Raw genomic sequence first — 20327 nt, 5'->3', positions numbered from 1 at the left:
AAGCCTGGATGTGGCACTGGGTGCCAGGGGTGAGCTGAGGTGTTGGCGCTGGGTTGGACTGGGTGATCTTTGAGGTCTCTCCCAAGCTGGGAATTCTGTGAGTTCTGGGAATTGACAAAAACTTGGACACGACAGCAGCAGTAGCTGACATAGTTAGGGGTGAACTGTTTTGCCAAGATTTCACCAGTGAACATTGAATGGACACCCTGCTATTGACCTACCACCCATCAGCAGCAAAGAAAACACAGACCAAAGCCCAAACTAAAGGAATTAAAAAAAAACCAAACCAAACCCACAGCCAAGAAACAAAAACGCTCTAAAAACCAAACCCAAGGAGGGGCCATGCAAAGCAGCCCCTAGAATATGTAAACTAGTTAATAGAAAAATATGAATATACATAAAAATCTATGAATATACATAAAAATCGATGAATATACTTAAAAGTCTATGAATATCCAACAAGTCTATGAATATCGAACAACTCCATGAATATACAATATAAAATTATATTATACTTTATAATATAATTTTTAAATATTTAAAAATTATCTCCAAAGCTAACACAATACCCTTAACTAAATACCAAACATCCAACAGTTTTTAACCCTTTATTTCTGCCTCCTCCTGTCTTTTTATTAAACTTTTAAAATTTTACTAAGAAAGTAAACCTCGTTTTTCACACCTTTTTTTTCTTTGATATGTTCTGTGTATTCTTCACACATTTTTGGAGCTCTCCAGCTATTGTATTAGCAGGTTTTTTCCCAGTCCTTCTCCATGGCCCAGAACAAATCCCAGAGCTCCCAGCCCTGGGAGGAGCAGGGCCCCAGTCCTACCTTGGTTTTTCCTGGGAACCAGGAACAACTCTTTGAGGAGCAATTTCATGGATAAATCACAGCCAGAGCTGAAGGGAAGGCCCCAGAGAAGGGGGGAAACTGCACTTTTAATGAGTGCCTTTTATCAATCATGCTAATTCCCTAAACCCTGTAAATATGTGCTATTTATAAATATGCACCCCTGTAGATGTGTACTCATCCTGGGGGTGTTTTGTGGATATCTTTCCATAACTGCTCCTGAACCTTCAAATAAAGATCCTCTTTATGCTTCCCCTCACTAAAATTGTCTCGAGTTTCCTTTCCAGCTTGGGAAAAAGGCAACAGTGGGGTCACTTCCATCCTCTGCAGGGGTTATTTATGGACATCTGGGCCTAAAAATTATCATAGAATCACCTGAGGCACCTTAGAAAATCCATCACAGAATTCCTGAAAGTGCTGGATGAAAGGGGATTTTTATCTGCAAAGATTTTGGTGAGCATGGATTTGCTTCTCACGGCTCACGTGGGGGCAGAGAATAAAAATCCCCATCCCAGTTCTCTGCAGGTGCTTGGATTTAGGAACCTTTTTCCATCCTGGAAAAAAATGGAAAAAAACCCCATTTCTTGTATTCCCTGGGAGCCTTGCAGGAGGGTTGAGAATGGCCCTGAGCCCACCAGTGCCCAGCTCTCACCCCTGGCTGCCCTAAGGAGATTTATTTGCCTTTCACACCTCCAGCCCTGGCTTAATCCAGGACCAACGCTGAGCTCAAGCCCTGTAAAACCTGCCTGAGTGCTCAGTTCTGACCAATAGTAATAATATATAAACAATATATAATAAATAAGAATGAAAAAATAAAATAATAAATGAAAAGTGGAATTTAAAAAATCTGACATTTGCAGTCAGAAATGCCCAGCTGAGTGGCAGCTCCAGTTCCTCTCATTTCTGGGTTTATAATATTTAGTTATTAGCTGTTAATATAATATTTAGTTATTAACTGTTAATATAATTAGTTATTAACTGTTAATCACCCACTGCTCTCTCCAGTGCCAAGCAGGGAGCTGCCAATTCCTGCTGCTTGAGGTGCTGAGAGCAAAGCTTTGGGATTGGGAACACCAAAAATCCTTTGCTTTTCCGCCTGGGATGGTGCCTGGAGCTTTTCCTCCGGGCTGGGGTCACACCAAGGACATGCAAAGCCCAAACAAAGCTTAAGGAGTTCCTTGGCAGCGCGTGCTGCTCGGGAGATCAACAACGATTTACAAAACCTTTCACCTCCCAGGCCCAAATGCTGCAAGCTCTGCTGCAGGGAAAGCCTGGGATCCAGCAGGGATTGCATTATTCCCACCAATAACTATTCCCATTGTTGGCAGCTGGGAAGAGCCCTGAGATCTCCCTAAAAACCACCCAGGAACAGCCGCAAAAATCCAAATGTTCGCGATTTCACACACCCACAAAATTCTCCGGTGAGAAACCTCCGAGATTCCCGCTCCATCCCAAGGCTGCAGCAGGGGAACTTCCCCTAGCACCCACCTAGCCCGAGCTGGCTGCTTGTTGAGCTGTCCTCTCCCAGCCCCTGACACTGGGAACCACCAATCCCAGCCTTGTTTTCCAACATTTTTGCATCTCCTGGGATTTTTACGCCCTGCTCAGCGCTCCCCTCCTCACTAGACTAAACAAATCCAGCTCTCCAAGCTCCCTGTGTTTTCCCAGTCTCCCCCCAGGGCATTTCCTCAATGCCAGCTGATTTCCACAGGGTGATTCCAGCAGAATTCCAGAGCCTGTGGAACAGCACAGCTGGGCATGAGTTCAGCTGGCTCAGAGCAGCTCCGGCAGGAACGTGACCCAGGGATTTCCTCTCTCCCAGCTTTGCCAGCTGCCCCGGGAGCTGCTCTCCCACCCTCTGGAGGTGGGAGATGGAGGGAAGAACCGGGAATTTGGGAGGGTGGGAGTTCAGCTGGGGGCGCAGGAAAGTGGGAATTGCAGAGAGGACATTGTGGGGGTTGGTGGTGAAGGTTACACCCCCAGGGATTTCCTGCTGCCATTGGCAGCTGGGGGGGATATTGGGAAGGAATTTCCTCCCGAGAGGGTGGTGAGGGGCTGGATGGAATTCCCAGAGAAGCTCTGGCTGCCCCATCCCTGGAAGTGTCCCAGGCCAGGCTGGACAGGGCTTGGAGCAACCTGGGATAGTGAAGGTGTCCCTGCCCATGGCAGGGGTGGAATGGGATGGACTTTGAGGTCCCTTCCAACCCAAACCATCCCATAATTCTGTTTTCACATCTCTCAGCGGATGCTGCAGGAACAGCCCTGAACTCTGGGAATCTGCTGGGCAGGAAGGCCTGGAGGGACAGGACACAGGGAATGGCTTCCCACTGCCAGGGGGAAGGGATAGATGAAATTTTGGGAAGGAATTCCTCCCTGGAGCAGCGGCGAGGTCCTGGGATGGAATTCCCAGGGAAGCCGTGGCCGCCTCATCCCTGCCCAAGTCCAGGCTGGAACCAGCCCAGCAGAAAGCCTCCTGCCCACGGCTGGGGGTGGGACAGGACGGTTTTTAAGGTTTTCCCAGCCCATTTTGGGACTGCTGGGGCCGCTCGCTGCTCACCTCCTGCCTGAAGGCCTTGCGGAAGCCGCTGTGGCTGCTGGGGGCGAAGGCGCGGCCGGGCACGCAGCTGACCACGGCGGGCATCCCGCTGGCACAGCTGCCGTTCTGCCCCGCGCCCGCCAGGTGGGTCCCCAGTTTGCAGCTGGAAATGTGAGCCTCGCTCCCGCTGCACTCCATGGAGTAAGGCCAGTAGTGCTGCTTCCTTCTGCTGGCAAACATCCTGGAGGGAGTGAAGGAGAAAAGTTAGAGATCTGTAAACAAATGGAGAAATGCCCTAGGATGAAGTGAGGATTGGACAGGATTATTTGGAGGCTGATCTGCTCATCCACACCGTGCCTCTGTTGAGGTGTCACTTAAAAACTTGGAATCATTCAGCTTGGAAAAGAGCTCCAGGATCCTCAAGTCCAACCAGTTCAAAGGAAATAAATCCCTGCAAGAACTAAAAAGTCTGAGGAGGAATCAAAGGTGCGGCTCCAGCAAATGACACATTCCCAGGAGTGCAGATCCCATCCAAGGCAGGGACAGGGATCAGATGAGAGGAACTGGAGCTGCCACTCAGCTGAGCATTTCTCACTGCAAATGTCAGATCTTTTTATTCCACTTTTCATGTATTATTTATCAGGAATTCCAAATGGACCAAGAGGATTTGTGCAGATAACTGGGCTGGAGAGCCCCCAGAAAAACCCTCCCCTTTTGCTGCCCAGCAGCTCTCAGCTGGGATTGGGAAAAATCCAAAGCCTCTGCGAGTCTGTGTTAACAACCTGAGAGCAATTTCCGAGAGCACGAGCAATTCCCCTGCTGACTTGTTCACAGCAGAGCAGCTTTGGCAGCAGCTCCTGCTTCTCACTCCCAAACTTCCTGGAGCTGCTCCAGGCACTCCCGAGGAGGAAGGGGCACGTGTGATAAACTGGGAAGGGAAGGGATCCAGCTCCATCCGAACGGGAGGCTGCTGGAGAGGAGAGGAATGGAAATGTGGGTCAGGTCAGCCTCAAAAAGGAGTGAAAAGCAGGGAAGGCTCAGGGGAGCCCACGCCCTGCTGGGATCTCCACGTGGCTCTGTGTGATCCCGGTGCTGCTCCTCCTTCCAGGAATCTCTGCCACGCAGAGCTGGGATCCAGGGATTAGCTGTGAGACATGGCACAGCAAGGTGGGTGGAATCTGGGGAGAAAAAGCAGCAGTTCTGCTTTGCTGCAGCAGAGAGAGCCTGGGGAGCAGCTGGAGAGGGGCAAAGAGCCCTTCTGAGGGGGCTCTGGGGACTCCACTGAGCCGGTCCAGGCTTTCCCAGGGTTTCCATTTGGGACTGAGATTTTGCAGGGTCACGGATCTTTGAGGGGACACTTTTCTCCCCTGTGCTCACTGAGCTCTGCTGCCCAGCTCAGCATTTCTCCAGGCTCTCCTGGCTCCCAGCCTCTCACTAATCCTTCCTGGAACCTGATCTCCCTGGGCTGAGGCTGGGGATGGATCCAGCCAGGCTGCAGCTGCATCCCATGATGCTGGAAAAGGATGAAGCAGGGCTGAGATCCATCCCAGGGAACAGCAGCAGGACCCTGCCTGTCCTGTGGGGAACAGTGGCTCTCTGAACCCACCTCTGGCACAGCACAGCTGTCAGGGACTCCCTGAATCGAGGAGAAGGGGATGGAAAAACAGGAATAGAGTTAAAATTTATAAAACAAACCCAGGGAGGATGCAGTACAAAGCAGCCACTTCCCAGCCATGCTCAGGACAGAAGGGAGGACCTGAAGGAGCATTTTCATCCTTCACAGGCAGGTCCAGAGAGCTCCAAGAACTCCAGAGCAGACAAGAACCAGCCTGACTTAGGGAAGCAGGGATGGGGATGCCTTAAAATAGCAAACAATGACCTCATCCTGGAAATTTCATGAGGCATCAACATCTGGATGGTATTAACAGCCCTCGGGAGGCTGGGGAGAAATAAAGCCCCACCTCGTGTCCCCAGACTGAATCTGTGTTAAAAAAGCAGAATTCAGCTGATCTTTACAGCCAGAAACTTGGGGCTTTGCTTTGTTTTGTTTTTAACACAAAAGGGTCCAGCTGGGATCAGTGGGAGCCCAGGGGGATGCTGCTCATGTCAGAGGTGGGAATGAACATTCCTGCTGGGAGAGTTTGGCCAATTCCAGGTCAAGCTGGAATCCAAACCATTTCTACTGGTGAGGAGAGAGGGATTTTCATCCCAGAAAAGCTTGAAACGAAGCTCAGGTGGAGCTCTGTGGGAAGGGTTGGTTAAGGAGCACTCAGGATGTTCCACGACCTGGGGAGCAGAGAACAAATCATTGCACACCAACTCCAGGAAAATTCACCCCAGTGCCACTGAGCAGGGGCTGGGGAGCTCCTCCTCGGGGCTGGGAGCAGAGGTCTCAAACCTTGGGAAATTCCTGAAGTCATCACGGTGCTGCCTCCAGCCTCAGGGAGGAGGGAGGGAAGCCAGGCCCACCAAAACCCTTCAGATCCTGGATTTTCCCGGGAAAAAAACCCAGGAGGGTTCCCACTGCAAACACTGAGGTGATGGGCTGCCCAGCTCCTCTGACTGGGTCTGTAACAGGGTGAGCAGGCTGCTTCAGTTCTGGTTCAGCTGGGAGTAGCTCTTTGATCCTGGAGCCATTTCTTTGTCAAGTCACAAAGACTTCAAGAAGGCATCAGGTCTGCCTCACCGATCCCAAATTTCTCCTCTCTCCATCAGCAAAATGCATTAAATTCTGCTTTCCCAGCCAGAGCAGGAACTGGGAGGAGGAGTCACAGCAACTCCTATATAAAAGCCACAGTGAGGAATGAACAAGACCAGGGACTCAACTTTAGATTTGTTTCATTTCCGAACATAAATTGTGCTGTCAGCCCCAGAGGCCGAGTTACAGTCAGGAATAAACCCCTGGCAGCGGGACAACCATGAACTCACTTGTTTTCTTTTGAGCAAGATCCATCTGCAAACCATTTCTCCTCCCAGCCCTGTGCAGGAGCAGAGCTGGGCAGGCAGGGCTGGGGGCAGTGGGATGGGGGGATGTGGGAAGGGGCAGCCTTGGCCAGCAGAAACCTGATCCCAGCTTTCCTCCCGGCTGTGGAGGAGGAGTGGGGAAGGATCTGCTCCAGGGAGAAGGGGATTCTCGAATTAAAGGGAGGGATGAGAAGAAAGGACTTCACATTCACAGGGAGAGGGGGTTTAGCTCCAGGATGAGCTTTTCCCTCTCCAAAACAAAGCGTGTGGGACAAGCATCCTCTAGCCCAGGTCATCATCCCAGTGCCTTGACCACAAATCCAAGGGCATTCCCAGCCCAGAGCTGGGAGCTTTCCCAGTAACACCAGCTGAACACGATGCACCCTCCCAGGACACAGAGGGAAGCGGCCCAAGGAAGAATTCAGCTTTTAACTCTGCTGACAAACAAAACTCTGCAGCTGCCAAAGCTTTACAAGCCTCTCCCGTCCAATAAAATGCCATCCCCGTTTTTTTCCCAGCCTGGGATAATGTTCAGCGTGCTTTCCAAAATATTTGTGGGTGCTGGAGCCCAGCAAGGCTGAAAACAAGGAAGGGGAGGGAGGTCTGGGGGCACTGAGGCTCTTCAGCAGCAGGGATCTCCTGGGCTGGGATTTGGGAGCACTTCATATTCAATTCCAGCTCAGTTCAGTGGGATTTTCAGCAGTGCTGAGTTGCTGCTGAACAACCTTCTGTCAGTCTTTCCATTTCCATGTGTCCCAGAGACAGGAGAGCTCCTGAGCAACCTTTTATTTCAGGCAGATGGCTCCAGATGCTGCAGTTAATGCTTTTCTTGGAAAGGCCACAACTGGAAGCAGGAAAAATCTACTTTGTCTGTCTGGAGGTGATTTATTTCCTGCTCCTGCAGGGGATGGGAATCTCAGGGATGGGTTTGAGGGAAATGTGCTGCACTGGTGCAAGCAAACCCTGCTGAATCTGGTGTCCAGGGCAATGCTCATCTCCCTGAATTCCAGTGGGTTCTTTATTCCTGATTTTCCCTGCCTGGCTTTGGGCTGTTCCAAGCCCAGGACCTCTCCAGCAGATCAGGATCTTGCTAATGAAAGAAACGGAGCGTGGCCAGGCTGATCCAGAGGGAATGTTCAGGAATAGCAATTCCACAGGCCAGAAGGGGCAGGCAGGAAAACCACGGCTCCTGCCTGGGGCCTTCAGCCCTCCCCTGGAGCAGCCGCTGCTTCCCCGCTCCCCAGGTCACGGAGCAGCCGAGGAACCAGACAGGATTTCATTTAAACTCTTTCACATCTGCCCCAGGGTGGTTTTCCCGGGGAGCAGTGTGGGAAGAGCCCAGTCTGGGATGAGGCTTGGTGACAAAAAGCAAACAGAAGAAATGACAACAAAAAAGCCCAGAGCTCCTGGCTCCCAAGGAATGGGAAAGGCAGCCTAAACCTTTCCACGTGCAGCTCTGGAAAACATGATGTTCTCCCTATAAATCACTGCTCTCCTTCATTCTGAAGGAATCTGCAAATCCAGGGAGGAAAAGCAGCACTGAGATCACAGAGAAATTCCTGCTGCTTTTCCCAGCAGACAGGAATTGCACTCGGGGTGGGACGGGGGAACCTGGGCACAAGGAACACAAAAAGGCTCCTTCTATTCCAAGGTGACTTTTTTGGAGCTTCCAGCACATCCAGAACTGATCCCACCTCTGGATCTCTGCACTGGGATGGGGTGAGCAGTTGGAGACTTTGCATTATGGAATGACAGGACACAGGGAATGGCTTCAAACTGGCAGAGGGCAGGGTGAGCTGGGATATGGAGAAGGAATTCCTGCCTGGGAGGGTGGGGAGGGGCTGGGATGGAATTCCCAGAGAAGCTGTGGCTGCCCCTGCATTCCTGGAAGTGTCCAGGGCCAGCTTGGAGCAAACTGGTCTCGTGGAAGGTGTCCCTGCCATGGCAGGGGTGGCACTGGATGGGCTGTAAATCCCCTCCAGCCCAAACCATTCCATGGTTTTCTCATAGCTGATGGATTTACAGGCACACTGGGAGCAGTTTGGTCCCATCCCTGCCCTGCCCACCACACAGAGCACGTCCCTGCTGGAGGAAATGTTCATCCTCGAGCTGGTATTACAAAATACAAATATTTTTCGGGCCAAGTGTCCCATCTCCCATTCCAGGCCCTGTCAAACACTGATACTCCTCAAGGTCTGCATCCCATGGAAGGGGATCAGAGGCCTCCCCTGCCTGCACCAGGAAACGCTGGGTATCCCAAACATCCACACAAGTGAAAAATCCCATCTGGAGGAACGAAGCAGGCGCAGCTTTTCCTTCCCCAGGGCCCCGGGTGCCACTGCCAGTCTGCCTTGGGGACAGGGCCCTGCGTGTTCCAAGGAGTGGCTGTGGCTCCCACCCAGCCCTGCCCTTACTTGTAGACGTTGGTGTTGTATTTCCTCTCGCTGGGGAAGCCGAACATCCCGCAGACCACCCGGGAATTCTTCATGGTCCAGTGCTTGTCGCAGATCTGCTTCCAGGTGCCCTCGTCCTTCACCTCCACGTAGCCCTCGGTGACAGGGACCCGCTTGCGGTAGGTGGCCAGGATGGCGCGGATGCGGATGTCCTCCACCTGGATGTTCATGTTCTGGGGAGGGAAACAAATGGGAATGATGCTGGGTTGGTGTGGGAGTGTCTGAGGGTCGCCAGGACGAGGGAAGAGATGAGAATCTTGACTCCATGTTTTGTTGGGGTGTGATTTCAGGGTTTACCTCAGAACATCGAATCCCTCCCAGGTAATTCCCTCCCAGGTGTGTCAGTCACCTCTCCGTTCCCCTCCCTGACCCCTCCCAGCACTGTCTGTCAGTCCTGCCATTCCAGAAGGGCGTGGAGTAGACAGATTCAAGGCAGATTTAAAGGATGCCCTCTACCCCCGGGGGCACTGGGCCATCCAGGTGTCCTTTGTCCCTTGAGACCTCCCCTCCTGTACCTGGCTGGTGGCTCCCTACCCCTTCCCTGCCCTCTCCCCGGGGTTAAAAGGAGCAGCACCCACGGGGTCAGGAGTTCTGGTGGAGCTGGGGCTGGGTTCAGAGGCTGTGGGCCAGAACAAAGCTCTGGATCCAAACCCTCCATCAGAACCGACTCCTCTCCTTCCCCATGGCCCTAAAGCTTCTCCACAGAGGGAAACCTGAGGAGCGGCCCCTGCACGGGAGGAAGCTCCATCCCAGCCCCACCAGAGCTCCTGCACGCCTGGACTTGTCCCCACGTGCCCAGCTGCAGCCCCCAGCCAGCCCAAAGTGTCTGTGGGGTGAAACACCACCCAGCCATGGCCAAAAGTGTCTGTGGGGTGAAACACCACCCAGCCATGGCCAAAAGTGTCTGTGGGGTGAAACACCACCCAGCCATGGCCAAAAGTGTCTGTGGGGTGAAACACCACCCAGCCATGGCCAAAAGTGTCTGTGGGTGAAACACCACACAGCCATGGCCAAAAGTGTCTGTGGGTGAAACACCACACAGCCATGGCCAAAAGTGTCCGTGGGGTGAAACACCACCCAGCCATGGCCAAAAGTGTCTGTGGGGTGAAACACCACAGTGCTGCTGTTTGGTTCAGCACCAAGGCCAGACAAGCCAAGGCATGTCCCATCTGCAGTATTCCAATAAAGTTTCAGAAGGCTGATTTATTATTTTGTGATATATATTATATTAAAAGAAAATTATATACTAAAACTGTACTACAGAAAGGGCAAGGAGACATCAGAAGCCTGGAAAGGAATGAATAATAAAATCTTGTGACTGACCAGAGAGTCCGACACAGCTGGCTGTCATTGGTCATTAATTAAAAACAATTCACATGCAACCAATCAAAGAGGCACCTGTTGGTGAGCAACCTCCAGACCACATTCCAAGCATTCACGTAATTATTGTTTATATTTCACTTCTGAGGCCTCCCACCCAAACCTTTCTGGGATTTTATGAAACAAACCTTTCCACCTTATGTAAATCCGCCCTCTGGAAGAAGATTATTTTTCTCTCATAAAAGAAAAAAAAAAAAAAAGCTCTAATTTATTTTGTAAGTAGCCCTAGAACAAATCTGCTTTGTCACTTCAATTCCAATCAATTCCAAGTGCTGTTTTCACCTTAATTTAACCCCTGTTCCTGTGGAAATTAACCAAGCTCAGCTTTGTTAGGGCCAGCCTTACTCCCAGAATCGTTCTGGGTGCAGGGAGGTGGGAGCCCTGGCAGGGGAAGGACTTTGGGGTTTTCATCCAAAGCCATGATTTCATGTGGAATCTGGGATTCCAACGTGCTGACAGCGGCGTTTCTCCTGCTCCTCCTCCCCAGCCCGGGACAGGAGTGAGTCATGGGAGGTGAATGGATTTCACAGGTGGCACCGAGTGGGGACACAGAGCAGCCCTGCAGGGGCAAATCCTGGCTGGAAAATGTCCCTGAGGGCAAAAACCAGACCTGCAGGGGCAAATCCTGGCTGGAAAATGTCCCTGAGGGCAAAAACCAGACCTGCAGGGGCAAATCCAGGCTGGAAAATATCCCTGAGGGCTCAAACCAGCCCTGCAGGGGCAAATCCAGGCTGGAGGGGGCAAATCCAGGCTGGAAAATGTCCCTGAGGGCTCAAACCAGCCCTGCAGGGGCAAATCCAGGCTGGAAAATATCCCTGAGGGCAAAAACCAGACCTGAGGGGGCAAATCCAGGCTGAAGGGGGCAAATCCAGGCTGGGAAAGGTCCCTGAGGGCACAAACCAGCCATGCAGGATTCCAGGGGCAATTCCAGGCTGGAAAAACTGGTGAGGGCACAAACAGAGCCCCAGGAGCAAATCCTGGCTGGAAAAATTCCCTGAGAGCAAAAATGAGCCCTGCAGGGCCCCAGAGGCAAATCCTGGCTGGAAAATACCTGGGAGGGCAGAAACAAGACCTGCACACCTTCAGGAAGAACTGCAGGTGGGAAAGCACCTGTGAGGGCACAAAGCAGACCTGCAGAGCCCCAGGGGCAAATCCTGGCTGGAAAAGATCCCTGAGGGTACAAAGCAGCCCTGCAGGGTCAGATCCTGGCCGGGAAAGATTCGTGAGTGCAAAAACCAGATCTGCAGAACCACAGAGGCAAGTCTGGGCTGGAAAATACCTGTGTGGGCACAAACCAGCCCTGCAGGTGTTCAGGAGCAAATCCTGGCTGGAGAAGATCCCTGAGGGCAAAAACCAGACCTGCAGGACTCCAGAGGTGAATCCTGGCTGGAAAATATCCCCGAAGGCAAAAATCAGCCCTGCAGGGCCTCAGGTACAAATCCCAGCTGAAAAGATCCCTGAGGGTACAAACCAGCCCTAAGGGGCAAATCCTGGCTGGAGGGGGCAGATCCAGGCAGGAAAAGGTCCCTGAGGGCGCAAACCAGACCTGCAGAACTCCAGAGGCAAATCCAGGCTGGAAAATATCCCTGAGGGCACAAACCAGCCCTGCAGGGGCAAATCCTGGCTGGGAAAGATCCCTGAGGGCAAAAATGAGCCCTGAAGAGCCACAGAGGCAAATTCTGGCTGGAAAATATCTGGGAGGGCAAAAATCAGCCCTGCAGGGCTCCAGGGGCAAATCCAGGCTGGGAAAGTTCCCTGAGGGGCAAAAATCAGACCTGAAGGGCCTCAGGAGCAAATCCTGACTGGAAAATATCCCTGAGGGCACAAAGCAGCCCTGCAGAACCCCAGGGACAAATCCTGGCTGGAGGGGGCAAATCCAGGCTGGGAAAGATCCCTGAGGGCAAAAATCAGCTCTGCAGAGCCCCAGGGGCAAATCCAGGCTGGGAAAGTTCCCTGAGGGCAAAAATCAGACCTGAAGGGCCTCAGGGGCAAATCCTGACTGGAAAAACTTGTGAGGGCACAAAGCAGCCCTGCAGGGGCAAATCCAAGCAGCCCTGCAGAGCCCCAGGGGCAAGTCCTGGCTGGGAAAGGTCCCTGAGGGCACAAACCAGCCCTGCAGGGGCAAATCCTGGCTGAAGGGGGCAAATCCTGGCTGGAAAATACCCGTGAGGGCACAAAGCAGCCCTGCAGAACCACTGGGGCGAGTTCTGGCTGGAAAAGCTCCTCTGTGGCGAGCGGTTACAAAAGAGCTTCTGAAAAATGGATGAATTCCCTTCCAGGAGCCCTTTCCGTGTCAAATATGTGCAAACCCACGTGGCCCCGCTCGGGCTTACATCAGAACTGAGGAATCCTCGGATTCAGCCACTCGGAAAAGAAAACTTGCCCGGAGCTTTAAAGGGCCACGGGCCTCTGGTCAGGGCTCGCAGGGAGATCAGAGCAGGACCTGCCAGGTCCTGCAGATTCCGTGGCTCAGCCATTCTCCAGATGCCTCCACCGGGGCTGGTACGACAAACAGAGCCCAGGGAAGGGCGAAGAAAGAGGCTGCTGGGGCAGGAAATGGGTCAGGGAGTGGGGCAAGGGGCAAGGAACGGGGTTGGCATCTCCTCCTCATCCTCAGCTCTGCCCACACCACCTTGGACAACTCACTTGAGGCTTCCCCCTTCCCTTTCCTTATTCCCCCACCACCTTTCTGTCTTTAATTTGTCTACATTTACCACTTAGTTTTGCAAATCACCGATTCCCCCTCTCCCCCTCAGCTGCAAGAATTCAGTTCTCCAAAATCTGAGCCGGAACATCCCTCAACCCCTGGAAAACAGGATTTATCCAAAAGTACTCACACAGGGTATAGTCTGGGCTCCAGTTTTGAAGCTCTCGTAGCCCTCAAGAATTAAAAATAACCCCCGTGATACCTAAATTTGCTGCATCTGAGGCAATTTCAGGTGTTCCAAGGGCCTGATGTAAGAGGGGATTTGAAACCTCTCCAGTGGAGCCTGAGAAATCCGTTTGCAGCACCAAGTTTCTCCTGAGCTTGGCAGCTTCTCCTAAAATCCTGCCGAGTTTTTGACTACGTGCTCTCAGGAAGGTATCGGAGCCTCAGGGCATTCCAGGCCTCCCCGGGCTGCTTTCCAAACCCTGCAGCTCGCTTTTCCCTGCTGCAATTTAGGAAATGTTTCCAGCTTTTGCCTTGATGGAGGAATTGTGTTTACCCAGGGCTGTCAGAGGAAAGTTTGTTCCCCTGCTTCCCCTACCCTGCCTCGTTTTCCTCACCAGGAAAAAAGCAATGGAAGCCTGAAATCCGCTTGGAAGCAGCTCTGAGTGCTGAAGATCTCCAAGTGTTTTTAATAAAAGCCTTTTAAAGGGATTAACCCAAAGGCCAGGGAGCCAACACTTCCAACTGTGCTGGAAAAGCACCTGGGAAAAGATGGGAAACAGGAGGAAATTTGCACTGGCAGCTGGGAAAGTGGGAGAGGGAGTTTTCCATCGGTGGTTGTGGGATTTTTCCATCCTGGAGGAAGCCCTGGGTGGGTTTGAGACCCACGGTCAGGTGAGGAGAAGCTCTGCTGCACATTAAAGGGGCAGAAATGAGACATTTTCCTTCTGGACCTGGCGTCAGCAATGGGCTAAAGCCCACACACGGTTCCCAAAAGGGACAGCCTGTCCCTTTTCCTTGGATTTAGAGCAGCTGGAGGCCAGAGCCGGTCCTTGGGAGGGGTTCACACCCAGGGGTGCTGCTCCAGGTGCTGAGTTCTGTGTTTCTGTGAGGAAGCTGCTCCCCAGCTCACCTCGCTGGAGTCCTGGGCCATTCCAGATGTTGAACATCTGCTTGGTGCTTCCCAGGATCAGCATTCCCATGTTCCACCTCTTCCTCATCACTGAGCATCCCTTTTCTTGCTGCTGGGCCATCCCAGGGAATGTCGTCCAGGTGGGAAACCTGGAAAACCCCCAAGGCAAGCAGAGGAGCCAAAGGACTGGGCTGGGCTCGACCTTGGAGGTCTTTTCCAGCCCTAAGGATTCCTGGGAGGGAGCAGCAATTCCCAAACTCCCTCTGAGCAGGAATCAGGTTCAGAGAGAGCAAACTGCTTCTTAAAGGCCAGAAAACCAGGGAATCCTCTCCAGGATCCTGAGGATTCAACTCCAACCTCCTCCTGAGGATCCCCCCCTGCAGCAGGGAACACAACAGAACCCCTAAAACAGTTCTCATCGAGAATATTTGGGTTTTCCTCTCCTGATCCAACAGATTTGGGATTTCTTCCCTCTCCTCCAGCCAGGCAGGAGCTCTGTTCCCAAATCCCAACACATCCAGCCTGTCCCTGGCAGCTGCCAGGAGCTGAGGGGAGAGCCCTGAGCAGGGTAGCAAGGAGCAATCCTTCCCTGCTGCCTTCCTGCAGCTCCCAGGCATCTCCACCTCAGGGATTTTCTGAGCCAGAGGGTGGATTTGAATATTCCAGAGCCCTGGATGGATCTGGGAATGCCTTGCTGGGATTTATGGTGTCAGAGCATCAGGCAGAGAAAGAAAAGAGCCCACTGAGGCTGAGAAGGAGAAAAGTCACAATGATGCAAAAAACCCAAAACCTTTTAAAAATGGGAAGCTTGGCAGATACTTTGGGATTTGCCTGTTATTTTTGCAATTATCTCTGCAGCTTAACAAATCAAAAGAAGTTGTTCCAGCTGTTTCCAGAAGAGCTCTGAGCACAGCAGGAGGGGGCTATCCATGACTCCAGAACTCAAGATCCCTGTATTTCCCATTCCAGGACTCAAAATCCCTGTATTACCCATTCCAGGACTGGAGATCCTTGCATTTTCCACTCCAGCACTTGAGATCCTGAAATCTCCCACTCCAGCACTTGAGTATTTCCCACTCCTGCACTCAAAATCCCTGTATTTCCCACTCCAGCATTTAAAATCCCTGAATTTCCCACTCCAGCATTTAAAATCCCTGTATTTCCCACTCCAGCACTCAAAATCCCTGATTTTCCCACTCCAGCATTTAAAATCCCTGTATGTCCCACTCCAGCATTTAAAATCCCTGTATTTCCCACTCCAGCATTTAAAATCCCTGTATTTCCCACTCCTGCACTCAAAATCCCTGTATTTCTCACTCCAGGCTCAAGCTCTCAGAATTCCCACTCCAGGATTTCAAAGTCCTGGATTTCCCCTTCCAAGCTGGGCATTTGGACATTCCTTCCCCCCTGGCTGACTGGGCTGGCTCCTTGCTGGGTTTTTACAGCAGTGAAGAACAAGGTGTAAATGGAAATTTGGGGAAACATTCCCAGGTCCAGTGTGCCACCTCAGGCTCTGGACAAAGCTCTCCCATCTCATCCCTCTCCTGGAGATGCTGACTCAGACACAAAAAGAAATCCTGCTCCAACCTGGGATTCTGTTCAGTGCATCCAACCCTTTTGTCATTGGTTTTTCGGTGTTTTTTTTGGCCTGTGTTTGCCAAGGAGGATAAAAAAATGAGCAAATCAGCAAAAAAAGAGGCAACATTTCATTCCTGAAGGGAATTCATCTTCTGATTGCTCCAACAGGCCACAGTGACATTTCTAGAGTCTGTCTGAGAGCAAAACCAACCAAAATCCCTTCCCCTTTTCCCTCCCAGGGCTGGTTTAGAGCAGGACATTTTGGAATTTTGTCTGAGAGCAAAACCAACCCAAATCCCTTCCCCTTTTCCCTCCCAGGGCTGGTTTAGAGTTGGAAATTTTAGAATTTTGTATGGGAGCAAAACCAACCCCTGTCCTGTCCCCTTTTCTCTCCCAGGGCTGGTTTAGAGTTCTGGAGCTCAGGAAATTTTATCTGGGAGCAAAACCAACCCTAGTCCTGTCCCCTTTTCCCTCCCAGGGTTTAGAGCAGGGAATTTTTGATGGAGCAACTCGAGGGTTTGCTCAGCTCAGAACAAAGAGCAAAACCTCAGAGAGGAATTCAAGCCACTGCAGAGCTGGGCTTTGTATTGGAAAATTCAAGAACAAAGGATCAGAATGAGCACTCTGAGGGTTCTCCATGAGAAAGAGCTGCCAGGAGCTTTTTTCCCAATAATTCTTTGGGGTTGGAATGGTTTCCTTTGGCTGCAGAGGTTTTGTTACACCAGGGCTGTTCAATAATGCAAATCCAGGCAGAAATGGTTTATCCTCCAGCAGCAGCAGGGCTGATGGTGAAAACAGATCCCAGAGAAAAACTGGGAGCAAACAACACCTGATGGACAAAGCAGATTCCTAAAATCCCCCTCTCTGTGCTCCATGGACACGTGGAGAGAGATCCCAGCACAGGAAAACTCTGGGATGGAGAGAAAGAACCATGGAGGGAGGCACAGATGTGATGGAGAGGGATCTGGGAAAGGGAGGAAGGGAGGGACAGGATGGGGGGAACGGTTTGGAACAGAAAGAGGGCAGGGAGAGGATGGGAAGTTGGGAAGGAAAGGGCTGGGATGGAATTCCCAGGGCTGGGAGGAAATTCCCAGAGCTGGGATGGAATTCCCAGCTGTGGCTGCCCCTGGATCCCTGGAAGTGCCCGAGGAGAGGCTGGAACCCCCTGGGACAGTGGGAGGTGTCCCTGGGGATGGGATTTAAGCTCCCATCCCAATCGAACCATTCCAGCTGGGACTTCCAGCATCCTACAGCACAAATGAGTAAAAATGAGGGGAAAACGTCTGAAACTCTTCCATGCCGTATTTCCCTCTGTCCCCACCCTTTCCTTGCCAGGAGCCGAGTCCGGGGCCCCAGGGCTGCTCCTCCCCGGCGGGGACACAAAGCCCTGGCAGAGGCTCCAGCTCCCTTACGAAACCAGGGACGGACAGCCGGGGCCGGCCCAGGGAAAAGGGTTTGTTCCGAGCCCTCACAAAAGGATTCCTGGCTCGGAAAAGCTTTCACATGAACCTCGGCTGCTTTTGTTCCCACCCTCTGAACCAAACGCTTCCCCACGGCTCCGGATCCGACGGCAAAATCCCGCCCGGCTTTGGGAGCGTTCCCGGCGCCCTTCGCCACCTGCTTTGTGCTGCTGGGTGATGCCCAGGACGGGTTTTTGGGGCCCTCTCCGTGCCCAAACCCAAACCCAGCTCTTCCCTCTCCTTTTGAAGGGCCCTGAGGATGCTCAGGAATCAGTCCAGGGAGAGGATCCTGTTCCTAGAAATCCCAGGCTCAGACTCTGAATCACCCTGGAGTTTGGATTTCTCCCTGCTCTGTTTTCATTTCCATTTTCATTCCTCTCCTGCTTCAAGAGCTCCATGATCCACTCAAACTCCTCTTCCCTTCCCTAAGCCTGACCTGTTCCACTGCCCCTTAAATAAAAGCTATATAAAGAGGATTTAGTAGTATAATAATAATAATAATTTAATAATATTAGTGAAATCCTTTCTCACTCCCAACTGAGCTCCAGGATTTCTCAGTTTCCAAACATCAGGAATTAAGGATGAAACTTCAACAAGAAATTGATTTTTTTCTCTCCAATCCACAACACAACACAAAAATCTTTACGTAGGGGCTTTGTCCATCATAAAAACCTTCACTTCCACTAAAACCTCAGCCACCAGAGGAGAAAGACTCTTTTTTCTCCACATCCATCGGGATGGAATCTGTTTGGGTTTGAACATCTGGAGCTGAGCTCTGAGTCACCCCAAGGTCCTGGCTGTTAAATAAACACGGCCGGATGGGACAAAGCTGGGGGACAGCGGTGCCCTGGGGACAGAGCTGGGCTGGGGCTGCACAAAAGGGTGAGGGAGCAGAGCTTGAGCCAGGCTTAGGGGCCAGGAGCAAACCCGGCGCAGATCTGGGCTGCCAAAGCCTGGCTGAGCTGGGAAAGGCTCCGTGGAGCCGGGGCAGAGCGAGGGGACAGCCCTGGGCAAGGCTGGGGACACAGGGAGGGGACAGAGCAGAGCAGGGGGGGCTGGAGAGGCTTTGGCAAGGGTAGGCTCATCTTAGGGCAGTCTCAGCTTAGGGCAGGCTCATCTTAGGGCAGGCTGTTCCAGACTGCAAGGCAAGACCTATTCTGTTCCCATCTGCATGGCAGTTGTCTGGTGTCAAGTGGGCAATTCCCCTTATCTCTCTCCCTGAGTGATCACAGCCACTCCTCCCTCCAGGGGACACCTGCTGATAAGAGGCCATTGGATGTCCCTGCATGGCTGATAAGAACTGCAGCATCCCATTGGGAGGTGTGAGCCCAGGGGGAGGAGCCAAGCATTGCTACCCGGATATAATCTGGAGATCCTGGAACACCACACAGCTCTGCCCAGAGGGAGGAGCCAAGCATTGCTACCCAGATATAATCTGGAGATCCTGGAATACCACACAGCTCCGCCCAGAGGGAGGAGCCAAGCATTCCTTCCTGGATATAATCTGGAAATCCTGGAACACCACACAGCTCCGCCCAGAGGGAGGAGCCAAGCATTGCTACCCGGATATAATCTGGAGATTCTGACACACCAGCACGGCTTCCCACTGGATTCCCCAGAGGAACAGCAGCTGCTGCTACTTCCACAGCTCCGTGGAGGAAGACTGCACCCTTTTCTACAGGACCCCCTGCTCCAACAGAACCACCCCTGACACCTCAGGAGGGCTGCAGCCACTTTTCCAGCTGGACTGCTGCCACCACCCTGACCCACAGGGTGTCAGGGTGAGTTCTGTCTCTGTCAGGGTTGTTCTAGTGCATTGCATTGTTTTATTTTAGCCTTTTATTTATTGTTCCATTCCCTATTAAAAAACTGTTATTTCCTGCTCCCATAATTTTGCCTGAGAGCCCCTTAATTTAAAATTCACAGCAGTTGGGAGGGGTGGGGAGGGTTTGCATTCTCCATTTCAGGGAGGCTCCTGCCTTCCTTAGCAGGCACCTGGCTTTCCAAACCAAGACACAGGCTCAGCTTAGGGCAGGCTCAGCTTAGGGAGGACATGGCTCTGTCCTGGGCAGCCCCAGGGCTGGGGGGCTCCTGGTGGGCCAGGCTTTGTCATTCCCTGTGTCCTTCCTGCTGAGCTGCCCCAAGTGTTTGGATCAGGCACTGAAAGCTGGGAGCATTTATTGCCAAGACACAACAAGGTCAGGAACACAGAATTAATTAAATTAAATCTCTGCAAAAGACCTCCAAGCTCATTAAGCCCAACCTCTGACCAGCCAGAACTTTCTCACCCAGACCAGCCCACTCTGTCCTCAGGAGAAATTCAATATTTGAACAGCAAAATGATCTTTAAAGGCCTTTCCAACCCAAATCCTTCCATGAGTCCCTGATTCCAGCACCCTGAGCTGCCACAAATGGTCACACTCACTTTGAATTTACAGCACTAAAATATGGTGGATTGCCCAAAATCAGGTTAATTAACATTTTCCTGAGGTGAGGAGGTGCTGAAGAGCCTCCCAGACACACAAAGCAGCAGAATTTTGCTGCGCTTGGGCTGTGGTTTGGAGGATTAAACATTTACAGCAACGGGAAACTCAAACCCTGTTGTCACAACAAACAGGCAAATAAAACTTTTCTAATTAAACACTGAGAGCTGCAGGAGACACAGGCGGGATGGGGGTGACCTGTGTGACAAACCCCCACAGTGGGTGGGGACAGAGATTCCACGGATTTTCATGGCAAAAAGCTGGAACAGGAAGTTGTACAAAAAGCAGTAACAATCTAAAAATCGAAATGACAGAGATCGCCATTCCCTTTTTTGTTGTGGAATAATTTCCCTCTGAGGGCAGGGCTCCAGGTGCTTCAATCTCAGCAGGACTGAGTGAAAACGAGAATTGAACTCTTGCACCAAATGTACTGTTTTGAGAAGGAAAATATGCAGATTTTTCCCAGGTCTTGTACAGTATTTTCTTTAATTAAATATTCTGAAGGTGCCATTGTTGGGTGCTGTGAGGAGCAGGGAGTTGGACTCGATGATCCTGAGGGGTTCCCTCCAACTAGAGATGTTCTAAAAGAGGGAGATTTCCTTGGGGACAAGGCACAAACTTCTCCCCCTTCCCTCTGTGCCCCCCCAGCTCAGTTTGGACTGAAAACCCCCTAGCAGGACCTGGCAGAGCCTTTCCCCACTCATTAAAAACCTGGAATGAACCGGAACCATGGGATGGTTGGTGTTGGAAGGGACCCTAACCCCATCTCCTCCCACCCCTGGGACACCTCCCATCCCTCCAGGCTGCTCCAAACCCCATCTCCTCCCACCCCTGGGACAC

General features: G+C 51.9%; 1 protein-coding gene across 5 annotated transcripts in view; it reads right to left on the bottom strand.

The window, feature by feature from the left end:
* The window catches only part of LOXL2 (lysyl oxidase like 2), a 70715-nt gene that overhangs the window by 26115 nt on the left and 24273 nt on the right, over positions 1-20327 (bottom strand). For 4 of the 5 annotated variants that reach the window (XM_059870693.1, XM_059870694.1, XM_059870696.1 and 1 more), the window contains 2 exons: positions 8766-8977; positions 3409-3628 (listed from right to left, as the gene is read on the bottom strand). In XM_059870693.1, coding sequence (XP_059726676.1) covers positions 3409-3628; positions 8766-8977 — 432 coding nt within the window. Of the gene's footprint in view, positions 1-3408; positions 3629-8765; positions 8978-12347; positions 12477-20327 lie in introns of those variants that run through there. The other variant, XM_059870697.1, reaches the window with a different exon arrangement.

Source organism: Haemorhous mexicanus, chromosome 30 (genome assembly GCF_027477595.1).
Source record: "Haemorhous mexicanus isolate bHaeMex1 chromosome 30, bHaeMex1.pri, whole genome shotgun sequence".
Taxonomy (NCBI): domain Eukaryota; kingdom Metazoa; phylum Chordata; class Aves; order Passeriformes; family Fringillidae; genus Haemorhous; species Haemorhous mexicanus.
This window is presented reverse-complemented; position numbering and strand designations above follow the sequence as displayed.